Source organism: Populus nigra, chromosome 1 (genome assembly GCF_951802175.1).
Source record: "Populus nigra chromosome 1, ddPopNigr1.1, whole genome shotgun sequence".
Taxonomy (NCBI): Eukaryota; Viridiplantae; Streptophyta; class Magnoliopsida; order Malpighiales; family Salicaceae; genus Populus; species Populus nigra.
Genome location: NC_084852.1, coordinates 45,863,652 through 45,876,605, shown reverse-complemented (window position 1 = coordinate 45,876,605; position 12,954 = coordinate 45,863,652). Strand labels below are relative to the sequence as shown.

General features: G+C 34.2%; 1 protein-coding gene across 1 annotated transcript; it reads left to right on the top strand.

Annotated features, from left to right (window-relative positions):
- Positions 1-3,378: 3,378 nt before the first annotated feature.
- LOC133680872 (uncharacterized) lies at positions 3,379-12,830 on the top strand. Its single transcript, XM_062103890.1, has 13 exons — positions 3,379-3,770; positions 4,244-4,393; positions 4,907-5,077; positions 6,018-6,161; positions 7,015-7,120; positions 7,227-7,375; positions 7,486-7,611; positions 8,270-8,413; positions 9,210-9,297; positions 10,429-10,802; positions 11,147-11,470; positions 11,606-11,830; positions 12,552-12,830. The coding sequence occupies exons 1-13, from the start codon at positions 3,492-3,494 to the stop codon at positions 12,684-12,686; spliced, it is 2,415 nt and encodes an 804-aa protein (XP_061959874.1). The 5' UTR covers positions 3,379-3,491; the 3' UTR covers positions 12,687-12,830.
- Positions 12,831-12,954: the final 124 nt, after the last annotated feature.

The following is a 12,954-nucleotide window of genomic DNA, read 5'->3' as shown; positions in this document are numbered from 1 at the left end:
AGCCTTTATTTCAATAAATCATTCTTATAAATCAATAGAATCTGTTAAAAGGAATAATAAGTTTTATTCAGTATAATTATACCATGCGAACATGTAAAGCGTCCCCGTGTGGACAATGCTCTGTCCACTCTTGTTTTTTAATTAAATGGACGACAAGGTGACTGCAACGATAAACAACCTCTCAAGTCTCACCCGCTAGACCGACGCTCAAAATTCGATTGCCAACAAAAATTCGGTGGTTGAGAAATCAAGGATGTTTTTTTTTTTTTACTTAAAATCAATTTTTACCCAAAAAAAAATATAAATCATTTACCAAATCCACAACAATTCAATTTTTTCCCTGTTTTTTTTTAAATTTAAATTAAAAATTTTAAAACCAAAAGGATTATAGAATAAGAAAAAGTTAGTGGACCAGACAATATTTTCTAGCAAATTTTAGATTGATCACGAGATTTCTTGTTTTTTTACACTCTAATTCTTTCTAGTTAATTTTTTTTACCTAACAATTTTAATAAACTGGTCATTAATTTAAGCATGGAAGATTGCAATTTTAAAAAAAGTTTTAAGGATAAAAACGGATTTTCTTACTATTGTGGATTGATACATTGGATTCACCATTTTTTTTCCTTTTTATAAAAATTATAGAATAAGAAACCAAAAGGATTATAGAATAAGAAAAAGTTAGTGGACCAGACAATATTTTCTAGCAAATTTTAGATTGATCACGAGATTTCTTGTTTTTTTACACTCTAATTCTTTCTAGTTAATTTTTTTTACCTAACAATTTTAATAAACTGGTCATTAATTTAAGCATGGAAGATTGCAATTTTAAAAAAAGTTTTAAGGATAAAAACGGATTTTCTTACTATTGTGGATTGATACATTGGATTCACCATTTTTTTTCCTTTTTCCAAAGGTTGTGCTCCATTTTATTTAAGGTTCAGGCCCATATCTAAAAAAACAGAGAAGAGAAGAAGAAGCAGCGCTTATATAAAAATCTGATTAACGTGCACATCAAACCCTGGACGTTCCAATAAAAGAAAATGTGAATATATTATTTTAAGATGGTTTGTTAACTTGTTTTTAACAATTATAAAATATTTTTTTTAACTATAAATATTTTTTTTAAAATATAAATATTTTTTTTAATTAAAAATATTGTGCCAACTAAGATAAATAAAAGATATGTCAATAAAAAATATCTCAATAGATAAAACATTTAAAAATAATTTTATTTTTAAGTTTAATAATAACAACAAATTTTTTTTCAAAACCTATATATTTTTCTAAGTTAAAAAAAATTTAAGTTCTCACAACATAACATATATGTAAATCAATAAAAACTAAATACTGAGAGGTGTAGTTCAACTCATCAGGTTTTTAGTTTGCTCTCTTAGGATCACCAGTTCAAGTCTCAGAAACTCCAGAGCCACTAGAGGCTTATATGATCGTTAATTTACCTGTGAGATTAATTAAGGTACGCGCAAACTAACTTTGACACCCGTATTAATAATAATAAAGAAAAACTAAACACTCATTTACCATGAACAAGAGTTTTCACTTATAAATTGACCATGTTTGTTTCCCGGAAAGTAATTTATGAAAAACCACTTTCCAAACTTTCCTGTGTTTGTTTGCCATTAGAAAAGGTGGTCAATAGAAAACACTTTCTAGTCCAAGAAAAACAATTTTCGGTCAACGGAAAATATTTTCCAGTCAAAGAAAAATTTGACTTGGTTTCCAGGAAAGTGTTTTTTCTTTTGGCTGTGTTTGTTTTCCGGAAAGTGGTTTCCGAGAAAACACTTTCAAAACTTTCATGTGTTTGTTTGCCATTAGAAAAGTTGATCAACGAAAAACACTTTCCAGTCAAAGAAAAATTTGGCTTGGTTTCCAGGAAAGTGTTTTCTTGAAAAATTTAGGCGGAAAACACTTTTCGGAAGTTGTGAAAAATTTAAAAATGTCATTATTTACTGATTATATCAAATTTCATCCTCAAACTTTTGATTAATATATATTTTTTGTTTTGAATATTTATTTTTTAATTTCATCTCTTAAAATTTAATTTTTATATTAACTTTAGTTCTTATTTTTATAATTGTTATTTGATTTTTACTTATCATTTTTTATTGAAATTTTTTATCTATCAAATTTGGTTCTCATTCTTTTGATTGTTACTTCCTTTATTTGAAATAATTTATGAAATGTTAATTATTATTATTTTAATTTATTCATCTTTTAAATTTTTTATTTTTATTTGATCTTTATTATTTTGATTATCTGAGATAATTTATGAAATTATATTTTTTTTTCAATTTCATTCCCATTCAACTTTTTAATTTGTAAGATTTATTCCTCATTATTTTAATAAACTTGAAAAAAATAAAACATCAATAAGTTATTTTCCAGCACATTTTCCATAACATAACAAAATACTGGAAAATATTTTCCAACTTATTTTTCATGGCACTACCAAACATCAAAAAATATTTTCCTGAAATTTATTTTCCCGGAATTCACTTTCTTCAGAATTCATTTTCTAAAAAAAAACTACTTTTCCAGCAAATGTTAGTATTGTTTCGTAGTCTCATCCATCTATTTTTGCAATCTAGGACTAGGGATAAAAGCTGGAATTATAATTTATCTAAATAGACATTTCTAAGAATTTTTTTTGTAAGTTTTATTTTAATATTTTTATTTTTAGCGTTCCTTCCCTCTATTATAAAGACTTAATTCCTATCTTGAAGATAAAAACGAGTTTTGGTTTATTTTTTTCATTACATAGCAAGTTGTGTCCTAGTTAATTTTTCTCTCATTTCTAAAAAAATAATTTTATATCTTGAAAATAAAAAAAACAAAAATGAGTTTTCATATCTGTATTCACTAGAATTAATATAAATAATAAGTTCGTGTACTAGCTATTTCTATCCCTTTTGTAACAAAGCAAATAAAAAACACCATCCCAAGCGTGTGCTCGGTAATATGATTCATTGTTTTTTTTTAATTAAAAATATATTATTTTTTGTATTTTTATTTTATTATTAATACAGTATTTTAATTTTTTTAAAAAATATATAAGAACATTAATTTAATGTGAAACGAGAGATGGACTATAGATGCTGGCTGGCCCTTAAAATGAAATATCCCTCCATCGATCCCTCCGCGTCGTCAATCAAGTCGAGACAACAACGAGGCAGGCGATTGGTTAAAATCACATAAACCCAAAATCCCATACCTATCACCATTCCACAGATTTTGCTAAGAACCATAACCTCAAGCCTCTAGCCTTCGCTTCTCCCGTTGCCACGTGTTCCTCCATAGCCCACAGCCATTCCCCTCATTTCTAGAAAAAAAAAAAAGAAGAAGAATAACCAATAAAACTAACCACCATAATTCAGTCACGGGCACCAGCGAGTCACTGACCACTACAATTTTTCTCTTTCTCTCTCTAAAATCTTTGAGAGAAAGTTAACTGTCTAACTCTTTATCGTTTGATGGACGCAGCGGCTCCACAGCTCGTTTACGGCGGAATCCAGCCACGCCGCCGCCACTACAACTTACCAAATAGAATTCCGGTTCGAAGACCATCCAACCGGGTGTTTGCTGTTGCCACCGAGCCGAAACCGACACAAACCGGATCTATTGAATCGCCATCGCCATCATCCTCTTCTCCAAACACAGTTAATGGCTCATCCAAGTCCCCTCCGCCTAAACCTGTCAACGGCGTTGCCACTAAATTCTCAAAGTCAAAACCTGTCAACGGTGTCTCTACAGTAAGTTTGACTGATGAGTGGTTTTTTTGATTGTGTCACAGTCTGCTATTGTCAAGTTGATTGAGTTTAATTCATGCTTGGTTGATTAGAAAGTCAAGGAAAAATTAAAGAAAAAAAATGAAGTCGAGAAAGTCAACATTTACTTTGACCGACCAGTCTTTTTAGCGTACTCAAATTTCTGTTTGGCTGCTGAGAAAATGAAAGGAAAATTGAAGCTAGACGCATTTGTTTAATTCTGTTTTCATTTCTATTTTAGTTTGACATAAGGAAAATGATTCTTATTTCATTCATATATGCCGAATTTTCTATTTGGTTGCTGAGAAAATTAAGAAGACGTCAGAGGAAAAAGAATTCAAAGCTAGAGACTGTTTTAAAATGTGATTTTCATTTTTAGTATGTTTTAATTGAAATGACATTTAGTTTATTTGTTTGTTTTGCTGGGATTGTGATGAGTTAATATTTGGAATTGACAGAGGATGGGAGAAGTGTCGCAGGAAATAAAAAGAGTGAGGGCACAAATGGAAGAAAATGAAGAGTTGGCAATACTAATGAGAGGACTTCGAGGTCAAAATTTAAGAGATACTCAGTTTGCTGATGACAATATCAAGCTTCGTCTGGTTGAGGTATTGTATTGAAATTTTTTTCGGCTGTATGAGATACTTGAAAACCTCAATGGCTGCATATGTAATTGAGTCTAATAATTTCAACGGGGAATTCCTTTTTTCTGGTTTGTTTGAGGAATTCCTGACTCGTTATATACTTTTGAAAACCCATCATTTCTGCAAGTTGAGTCATGCAAATTATGGGAAAGTGATTTTTGCAGATATCTGAATCAAATATAGTGATAAAGTGGATCAAGCTGTATTTGCATGGCTTGGTGTTGTTTTAGCTGTAGAGTGTGCTTGGTGGTTTGGCGTGAACAATGTGCAATTTTTTCATGGAATCTTCTGCTGGAAGATTGTTCTAGCAGTGATGATTTTAAATTAAACTGGGAATAAACATGATATGCTGGAGGCTGTACTATTATTAGAAGTTCATGGAAGATAGTCAATAGAGGATGTCCTTTAGTGATTCCAAGGTTTCCCCTCTGTGAAGCTGGTTGCTAAACTTATTGTGTTCTTTTGTACCTCCTGCAGGTAGATGAAAGCAGTGAGTTTTTGCCTTTGGTGTATGAACCTTCTAGCATCTCTGCTTACTGGGGAAAACGACCACGTGCAGTTGCAACTCGAGCTGTCCAGTTACTTTCTGTTGCCGGGGGTTTTCTCTCTCGTCTTGCTTGGGATGTGATAAACAAGAAAGTCAAGGAGGTAAAGATTTCTTGCCTGTTTTGTTTTCTTTCCTGACCTACTCTTCTCTCTTTCACTCTCTTTGTATGTGTGCAATGCTGTGCATGTACTTAGGTAGATAGCTATTCTGTCTGTGTATATATATATATTGATAAATATTTGGCTGGTATTTTGAAGATCTGGTGCCAACTGTATCAATCTTAAAACACCCGGAGAAACTGTTAATTTTGCATGCACTTTTTTTTTCCTGGGGTAAAGGTTGTAGAGTATTCTTTATATAGGTAATATAGTGAAAAAGACAGCTAGGAAGCTTGATGTACACTATTTCTCCATGCATGAGAGTTTAAGCAGCTGGAACAATAAATGCCATATTTAATTTGAATGTTATTAGAGCTATCTGAAAGTTCTATAGCCTCCAGTCATAGTTAAATAACTGTTTGCATCTGTTCAGACTTCAAATTCCCTGTCTAATGCCCATAATTTATTTATATGCGGAGGTGGCCCAGGTGGGGGGTTGTGGTATGTTAAGAGGACAAGGATAATTGGTATGTATTGATACTCATTGTAATAGCTTAAGCTCCTATAACAATAATTTAAGAAATGAGAACCATATACATAGTATTGTCGAAGAGTGGGAAATAATACTCACCCCTAGCTGTTTTTTGTCCATTCTGTCCCCTCTTACATCTCCTCTTTGGACTTTAGAAAACATTTACCCAAAAAATGGGACACAGAAGCATGCTCTTTTAGTCTTGAATAGCAATTATTGCATGCAATTGGGATGATCTTTGCACCTTGATAATCCTCCTAGCATTTCAATAAGTATGTCTTATTTTTTTTTCAGGGTGATCCTAAAAATGTGCATAAACTGCTTCCGAATTGCTCTTATTATTTTTCTTCTTGGAAGTATGTGCTTTTCTTTCTTTCTAAATTACTTTTTTTTTTCTATCTTAATAACCAGAATGAAGTTGCTAGAGCAATTGAATTGAGGGAAATTGTAACCTCTTTGGGTCCAGCATATGTAAAACTTGGTCAAGCATTGAGTATTCGACCAGATATATTGTCACCTGCTGCAATGATCGAGCTACAAAAACTTTGTGATAAGGTAACGTCATACAATATTTCTTTCTTTGTTTTCCACTGCAATAACTGTATGCCATTAAATTTTATTCCACTATGCTTCTTCAGTCCTAAAATAAAAAATACATTAGAACCTTTAGACGTGGTAAATATAATATTCAGCATGTTTGCAATGAAGATGATAGCATGAATTATCTAGAAATTAGATTAAGTTAGTGGTACTTTGTGGACATAAAGGTCTATCAGAGATGATGGTGTTTGAAAGCTATAGAAAAGAGGCTGTTTTTTGAGACACGAGAATAATCATTGTTGACTTTTTTTCATGTGCAAGTCCTGAGGTAAGCATACTAAAAGCCAGCCATGAGCCTTGGGAACTCCTAATTTCCTAATTTTTTGTTTTGGAAAAGTGCAAATTAGTTACTGTTTCTTTTGCTGTTGGTTATTAATACCTAGTTTTGGTATTGCCACGTGCTGATGCTAATTAGCTGCAATCAATAATATGATGCCTCCACTACTCGTAACCTTTCTTCATTGTCTTCACCTCGTCCCTTTTATGTCATTGTTTTTTCCCCTATCTATACATTTGTCCTAAATTGCTGTCCTTCGCCTTCGTTTTGCTATAATGGTATGAGTTCATTAATGGATCGCCAATTTGCTGCCAATTTGCTGCACATGTTTGTGAAGTTATGAACTTAATATTCCAAATATGAAATCGTTTTAAAATGTTTGTATGTCAAGTTTTTACTTGTATTGGAAATCTAAAAAAAGAAAACAGAATGATTAACTTCTAGATGAATATCAATTAACCTTCTCAGCATTCAATAGAAATTAGGCTAACCCCTTTCATATCTGATTTTTCTGTTTGATGATATGCGAAGGTTCCTTCATTTCCAGATGATGTGGCAATGGCTCTTATAAACGAGGAGCTTGGTCAGCCATGGCAGAACATCTATTCTGAACTTTCTTCGTCTCCAATAGCTGCTGGTAGTCTCAATATCTGAGTTTTATGAAAAATAGAATTTAGCATTTCTTTGCTAGCATCTGAAGCTTCACAATTTCAAACTACTGAATCGTGGAATTCCCGTGGCAGCATCTCTTGGGCAGGTGTATAAGGGTCGGCTGAAAGAAAATGGAGACCTGGTGGCTGTTAAAGTACAGAGGCCTTTTGTTCTTGAGACAGTAACGGTCGATCTATTCATCATAAGGAATTTGGGTTTGGCTCTCCGAAAGTTCCCTCAGGTAGTTTAGTCAATTATCTGAAATACTGAATCAATTCTTCCATTCTGGGAAGGAACATTTATCTTCTATTTGAAGTGATAATTTTCTCAACCCCTCCACCTTATTTTCAGATCTCTGTAGATGTAGTTGGGTTGGTTGATGAATGGGCTGCTCGTTTCTTTGAGGAGCTAGATTATATTAATGAAGGTGAAAATGGATCTCTGTTTGCTGAAATGATGAGAAAGGACCTTCCACAGGTGAGCCTGAAAGCTCAAACCATACAATTTTTATGTGTTTGTTGAATTCATGCCAAGGCCCTGTTTAGCTTGATCATCTGATAAATTGGTTAAGCTGGCAATTTTCCTAGCATTCTCATGGTAAACGAAGTTGTCCATGTTAAGATGTTTAATTATTGAAGGAAGCAAAACTCAAACTATTTATTTGAAAGAAAAAATAAAAACCATGTCCTTTTTCTGCTCTTAGATGGTTGATCCAAATGCTAGGTGGGGTTTAGTTTTGTGCTAAAGTGAAAGATGCTGCTTTTCTAAAGTAAATCATAGGAATAGCTGACTGTTGGAAAAAAGTGGTAGTGGGATTTTCTGTTAGAGCTGTTATAAATACTGCTGAATGTGATAAGTGCATATTTGGATGCTAGATTAAATTTATTGCAACTGTCATCATTTCGAATATCATTCTATTTCTTTACAGTCCATCCCTGAAAGACATGCAATGAAAAATTATACACTGTCATGATGATGGAAGGTTTTATGTTTGCTGTGTGTCGGTTTGCATGTGTGTGATTTTGGGATTTGTGTATCTTAGTTTTGTATGGTATCAGCTTAAAAGAAAAAAAAAGGAGTTTCTTATAGTATTTGAAGGAGAAATCATGTAGTAACATAAAGTATTGCATTTCAGGTTGTTGTGCCAAATACCTACGAGAAGTATACTTCAAGAAAAGTTCTTACCACAGAGTGGATCGAGGGAGAAAAGCTCTCACAAAGTACTGAAAGTGATGTTGGAGAACTTGTTAATGTTGGAGTCATATGCTACCTGAAGCAGGTACTCCACGGATGCACTCATACTTGCTTATGTACTATAATAATGAATTGGTACTAGGTTTTGCTATGCATCGAAGTCAAACATAGAGTATGTCTGGTAGTGCTGTTCAAGCTGTGAAACACGCCCCTCAGTACTATGAAGCATACTATAATACTATGCTTCAATTCAAAACACGACTTTGCTGTCGATTTACCTATTCTTGTTTCCTCATTTTCCCCTGCATCTTAGATTAACCTTGCCCACATTTTTGCTTAATTAGTTTGAAAACAGAAATTTGAGCTGATCTTCACTAGTTAACTCTGTGATTGCTTCATGGGTTTTTACTCTAGGATTCCTGGTAAAAGAACTTGTGAATAGTAAGGACTAATCCATATATGCATCTCATTGAAGATTTGGTATGGAGTGGTTATTTTCTGTAATAATGACACATGTATTATCGATGGTGTCATGTATCTACATCATGATTGCATGCTGAGGCATCTGAGATTGATGGTTCAAGGAGTTCAATTATGCCTTTGATATCAAGTGACCAAATCCTCCTCCTATCTTCCATTGTGACACATCAATGTGCATATAGACCCCACATGAAGAGGAAAAAATAACGTCGACATGATCTGCCTTGCTCTATTTTATGCTTCCCAATCCCCCCCCCCCCCCCCCCCCCCCCAACTAATAGAAGATGTGAATTCATGCTAGCTCACTGATCACTATTGTTTATATATTGTCATTGGTTAATTGTGGAGAAAATTAACTACTTACTTTTTTATCAAATTTTTGCAACTCATTGGAGTGACAGCTACTTGATACTGGCCTTTTCCATGCTGACCCTCATCCTGGGAATTTGATCCGCACTCCAGATGGGAAGCTTGCCATACTTGATTTTGGTAACAATCTACTTCATAAGTGTATATAGTGAAAGATCATCCGTGAACATAGTTGGCAACATCATATACATATTGTGATTTGAATTTGTTGTGTGAGAATTTGGATCCTCATTTTGTTTTATCAGTATAGTAAAGTTAAATTTCACCAGCAATTTTGGATTAGAATACGCCACTTTCCTTTCCTTTCATAATGGTGGATTGCACTTAATCTGAATTGTTCTCTTCTTTCATTCTTTAATAGTGGAAAGCAATTCAATCTTCTTCCTCTCCTTTTTTTTAACCTATTGGCTTCCAATTATACAATTCTGGCATGATTCATTGTGAAACACTATAAAGATGCACCTCTCATAGTTAAACTGCACAAATTGCTTTGTTTCCGATTCTACATAACTATAAAAGCCCCAGCATCTCCAGTAATCCATTCAGCTAGCAAACTCAATCTGCTTTTCTCAACCACATCTTAACATTTCATTGCCATGATAACCAAGATCAGTGATATTAAACAAAGAATGATGGATTTTATGTAGGTAGAATAGCTTAATCATATACTGGATAGCAATGGTATTTGTCTTGTTATTATGGGCTTAGTTCCTTTTATTCTCAATTTAGTTACCATGGGCATCGAGGGCACCTTAATATTTGATGATTTAAGAAGCAAAATGGGATCTTTCTTTTCTTAAATGAATATAAGGTAATCACATTTAAGAACTGAGCTGGCATAATACAACCAAACTCCAACTTTGAAACTGGAGTCAGATTCAGGTGAATCAAATGACATACACCAGAATTTTAGTTTCTAGAAGTGATTGGTTTGAATGCGACAGATCAGAAAGGCATGTTTCCTTGAAATATTTTCAGAGCCTCATGTACTATATTCTTTCATGCTATAAGAATGTATCGCTGCTCTTCACTGTACAACACTGACTAGGAGTGCAGTACACACGCCCGCACGCACACACACACACTATATATATATATGTATATATTATATGTTTCCTGTCTTAAGATCCCATAGTGTTCTCTTTGACATTTTACCATCATGAGTTTCTTAACAAATGCTATACTGACCCATTTGCATTTTGCCTCATCATGGCCATTTTTGTGGAATTTAAAGTGCCTTTTGCTGGACAGGGCTAGTCACAAAATTAACTGATGATCAAAAATATGGAATGATCGAAGCAATTGCTCACCTTATCCATCGGGACTATGGAGCAATTGTCAAAGATTTTGTCAAACTTGGTTTCATTTCTGAGGGGGTTAATTTGGAACCTATCTTGCCAGTCCTGGCTAAGGTCTTTGATCAAGCACTTGAAGGTGGAGGAGCAAAAAACATAAACTTTCAGGAGCTAGCATCTGATCTGGCACAAATAACATTTGACTATCCATTTAGGATACCCCCTTATTTTGCTCTCATCATTAGGGCAATAGGTGTACTGGAAGGCATAGCACTAGTTGGGAATCCTGATTTTGCTATTGTAGACGAGGCCTATCCATATATTGCACAGGTATGTATTTTCTGTAGCTATAAATGATAGTTTCCAGACAATTGTTTTCCATAATGTCGTGTTTGTTTTGATGCTGGCACCTTGCTATTTTGGTATGCAAATCTGCCTGTCACTGTGGTTTTTGATAAAAGAATTTCAACTTGTTGGCTATATACCTCCGCTAAAATCATGGTTTGAAGCCTGTGTATAATGAAACTCAATGATAAGTATTTGTATTCCTTTAAGCTTGAAGCATGCGCTGCATGATCCACATAAAATAATGTCCATTCAATGTGTTATCATACTTTCTCTATGATGTTCTAAATTATAGGTCATTATGTTCTTACATATACTTCTTTTACCAGAGGCTCCTCACTGATGAGTCCCCTCGTCTAAGGAATGCTTTACGCTACACAATTTATGGGAAATCTGGTGTTTTTGATGCTGAAAGATTCATTGATGTCATGCAAGCCTTTGAAAATTTCATCACTGCAGCAAAAAGTGGAGGTGGAGAGAGTATGAATGGGGATATGGCTGAACTTGGAATGCTGCAAAGCCAAACGGGTTATATCTTTCCTGGATTTCTCTCAAGTGCTTCTCAACCAACACAGCCAATTCAAACTAGGGCAGCCTTAGCATTCCTTCTTTCTGAGAAGGGGAACTTTTTCCGAGAATTTCTACTGGACGAGGTATTACAATTACTGACATTTTATCTTTACTAGAACTGTGAGTATTTGGAATAATGTTCTTAGTCGTAGTCATGTACTCTCAGGTTTGTTGTATGTGGGGCATCTGAAATGTCTAACCATTATTTTCTGATGCAGATTGTAAAGAGCATTGATGCTGTTGCAAGGGAACAACTGGTACAAATTATGGCAATCCTTGGCGTGGGAAATGCTGCCCCAATTTTTAGCATGGTTCCTGCACCCTTTAAGCCCGCGGCACTTCTGCCAACGATAACTGAGGAGGACAAAGTTATCTTGAATAATGTTCAGAAAGTTGCTGAATTCTTAACTGCAGGAACTTCAATATCGAGTACATCAACCCAGGTACTTGAATCTTCATATGATGAGTCAGAGTTTAACTATTCATTGACCAGGCTTGTCTGCGAGTTAAAAAGTTTCAAGTTTAAGTTTTGGTTTTATTTTTGTTAGTATAATGTTAGCTTGTTTTGGATTCAGTATATTCTTAAGAATTGATGCATAGTGTTGGAGCATCCAGCGTGAAAGCTTACTATTAGGTGGAGAGTCTATATACTATCGAAAGCCTTAGCAACCCCAGTACATGATCCTTAACCCTCAACATGCAAACCAATAAAATGACTCTAAACAGTGTCACTAGGCTCTGTTAGCAACTTTGGAGCTCTCAATTAAAAGCTTCAACCATGTTTGACTGTTTGAGTGATCCATATGCCAAAGAAAGGCACACCAACCATATACACAACTTGTCGTGAGAGACTGCTAAATATTAAACACATTTCTGAACGGAAGGTTTTTATTTTCTAGGCATTATTTTTCTTCTATTAGTTTGTTTATGTGAAGTTATTTTTGCAAGCAACATTTACAAAAATGTTTAGGAGACATAACATCCTGGTGGTCTTAAAATTGCAAAAATGGTGTCAACAAAAGCTTTTGTAAAAATCGGATATTAGGTAATAGAATAATATGTTCAGCTCCATGCCTGAGAAGTTTAGTGTTGAATTTGGTTTGTGGTTGTTTTCCAATGAACGTGTACCTTATGTTTCTTTTCCCCTTTTTTGAGCATCAACAGGGTGTAGATGTTACTCGGATTGTACAAGAACTTCTTCCAGTTTTGCCAGGTATCTCAGTCACAATACTTCCTGAGGTGGTTAGTCGGCTTTCTTCTCGTATAGCAGCACGCATAATTCGAGATGTACTTTTGTAGCTGTAATAAATATACGGTATCCTTATGCTTAAAGCCTCCGAACTGTGCATAAATTGTATACGGAACCACATTTAATGCGCCATGAACAATTTTTTGTACATTCAGGATAAAATTCAATATTACTGAAAATCTTCGGAAGCCTAATGGATACGATACAGCTTCTTCATCAGGACATTTGACTGACTTCATTGTACATAAAAAGGCCAGGCCAGGCCAGTGATTCAAGAGCTTCTTTAACTCCTCCCCTTCTTTTAATGAAACACGATTC

Excerpts from the sequence above, each read along its gene's own strand:
- LOC133680872 (XM_062103890.1), top strand. The coding sequence starts at position 3,492 with ATGGACGCAGCGGCTCCACAGCTCGTTTACGGCGGAATCCAGCCACGC. Across the intron at positions 7,121-7,226 it reads TTCGTCTCCAATAGCTGCTG|CATCTCTTGGGCAGGTGTAT; the intron begins GTAGTCTCAATA and ends TTCCCGTGGCAG. Across the intron at positions 7,376-7,485 it reads CTCTCCGAAAGTTCCCTCAG|ATCTCTGTAGATGTAGTTGG; the intron begins GTAGTTTAGTCA and ends CCTTATTTTCAG.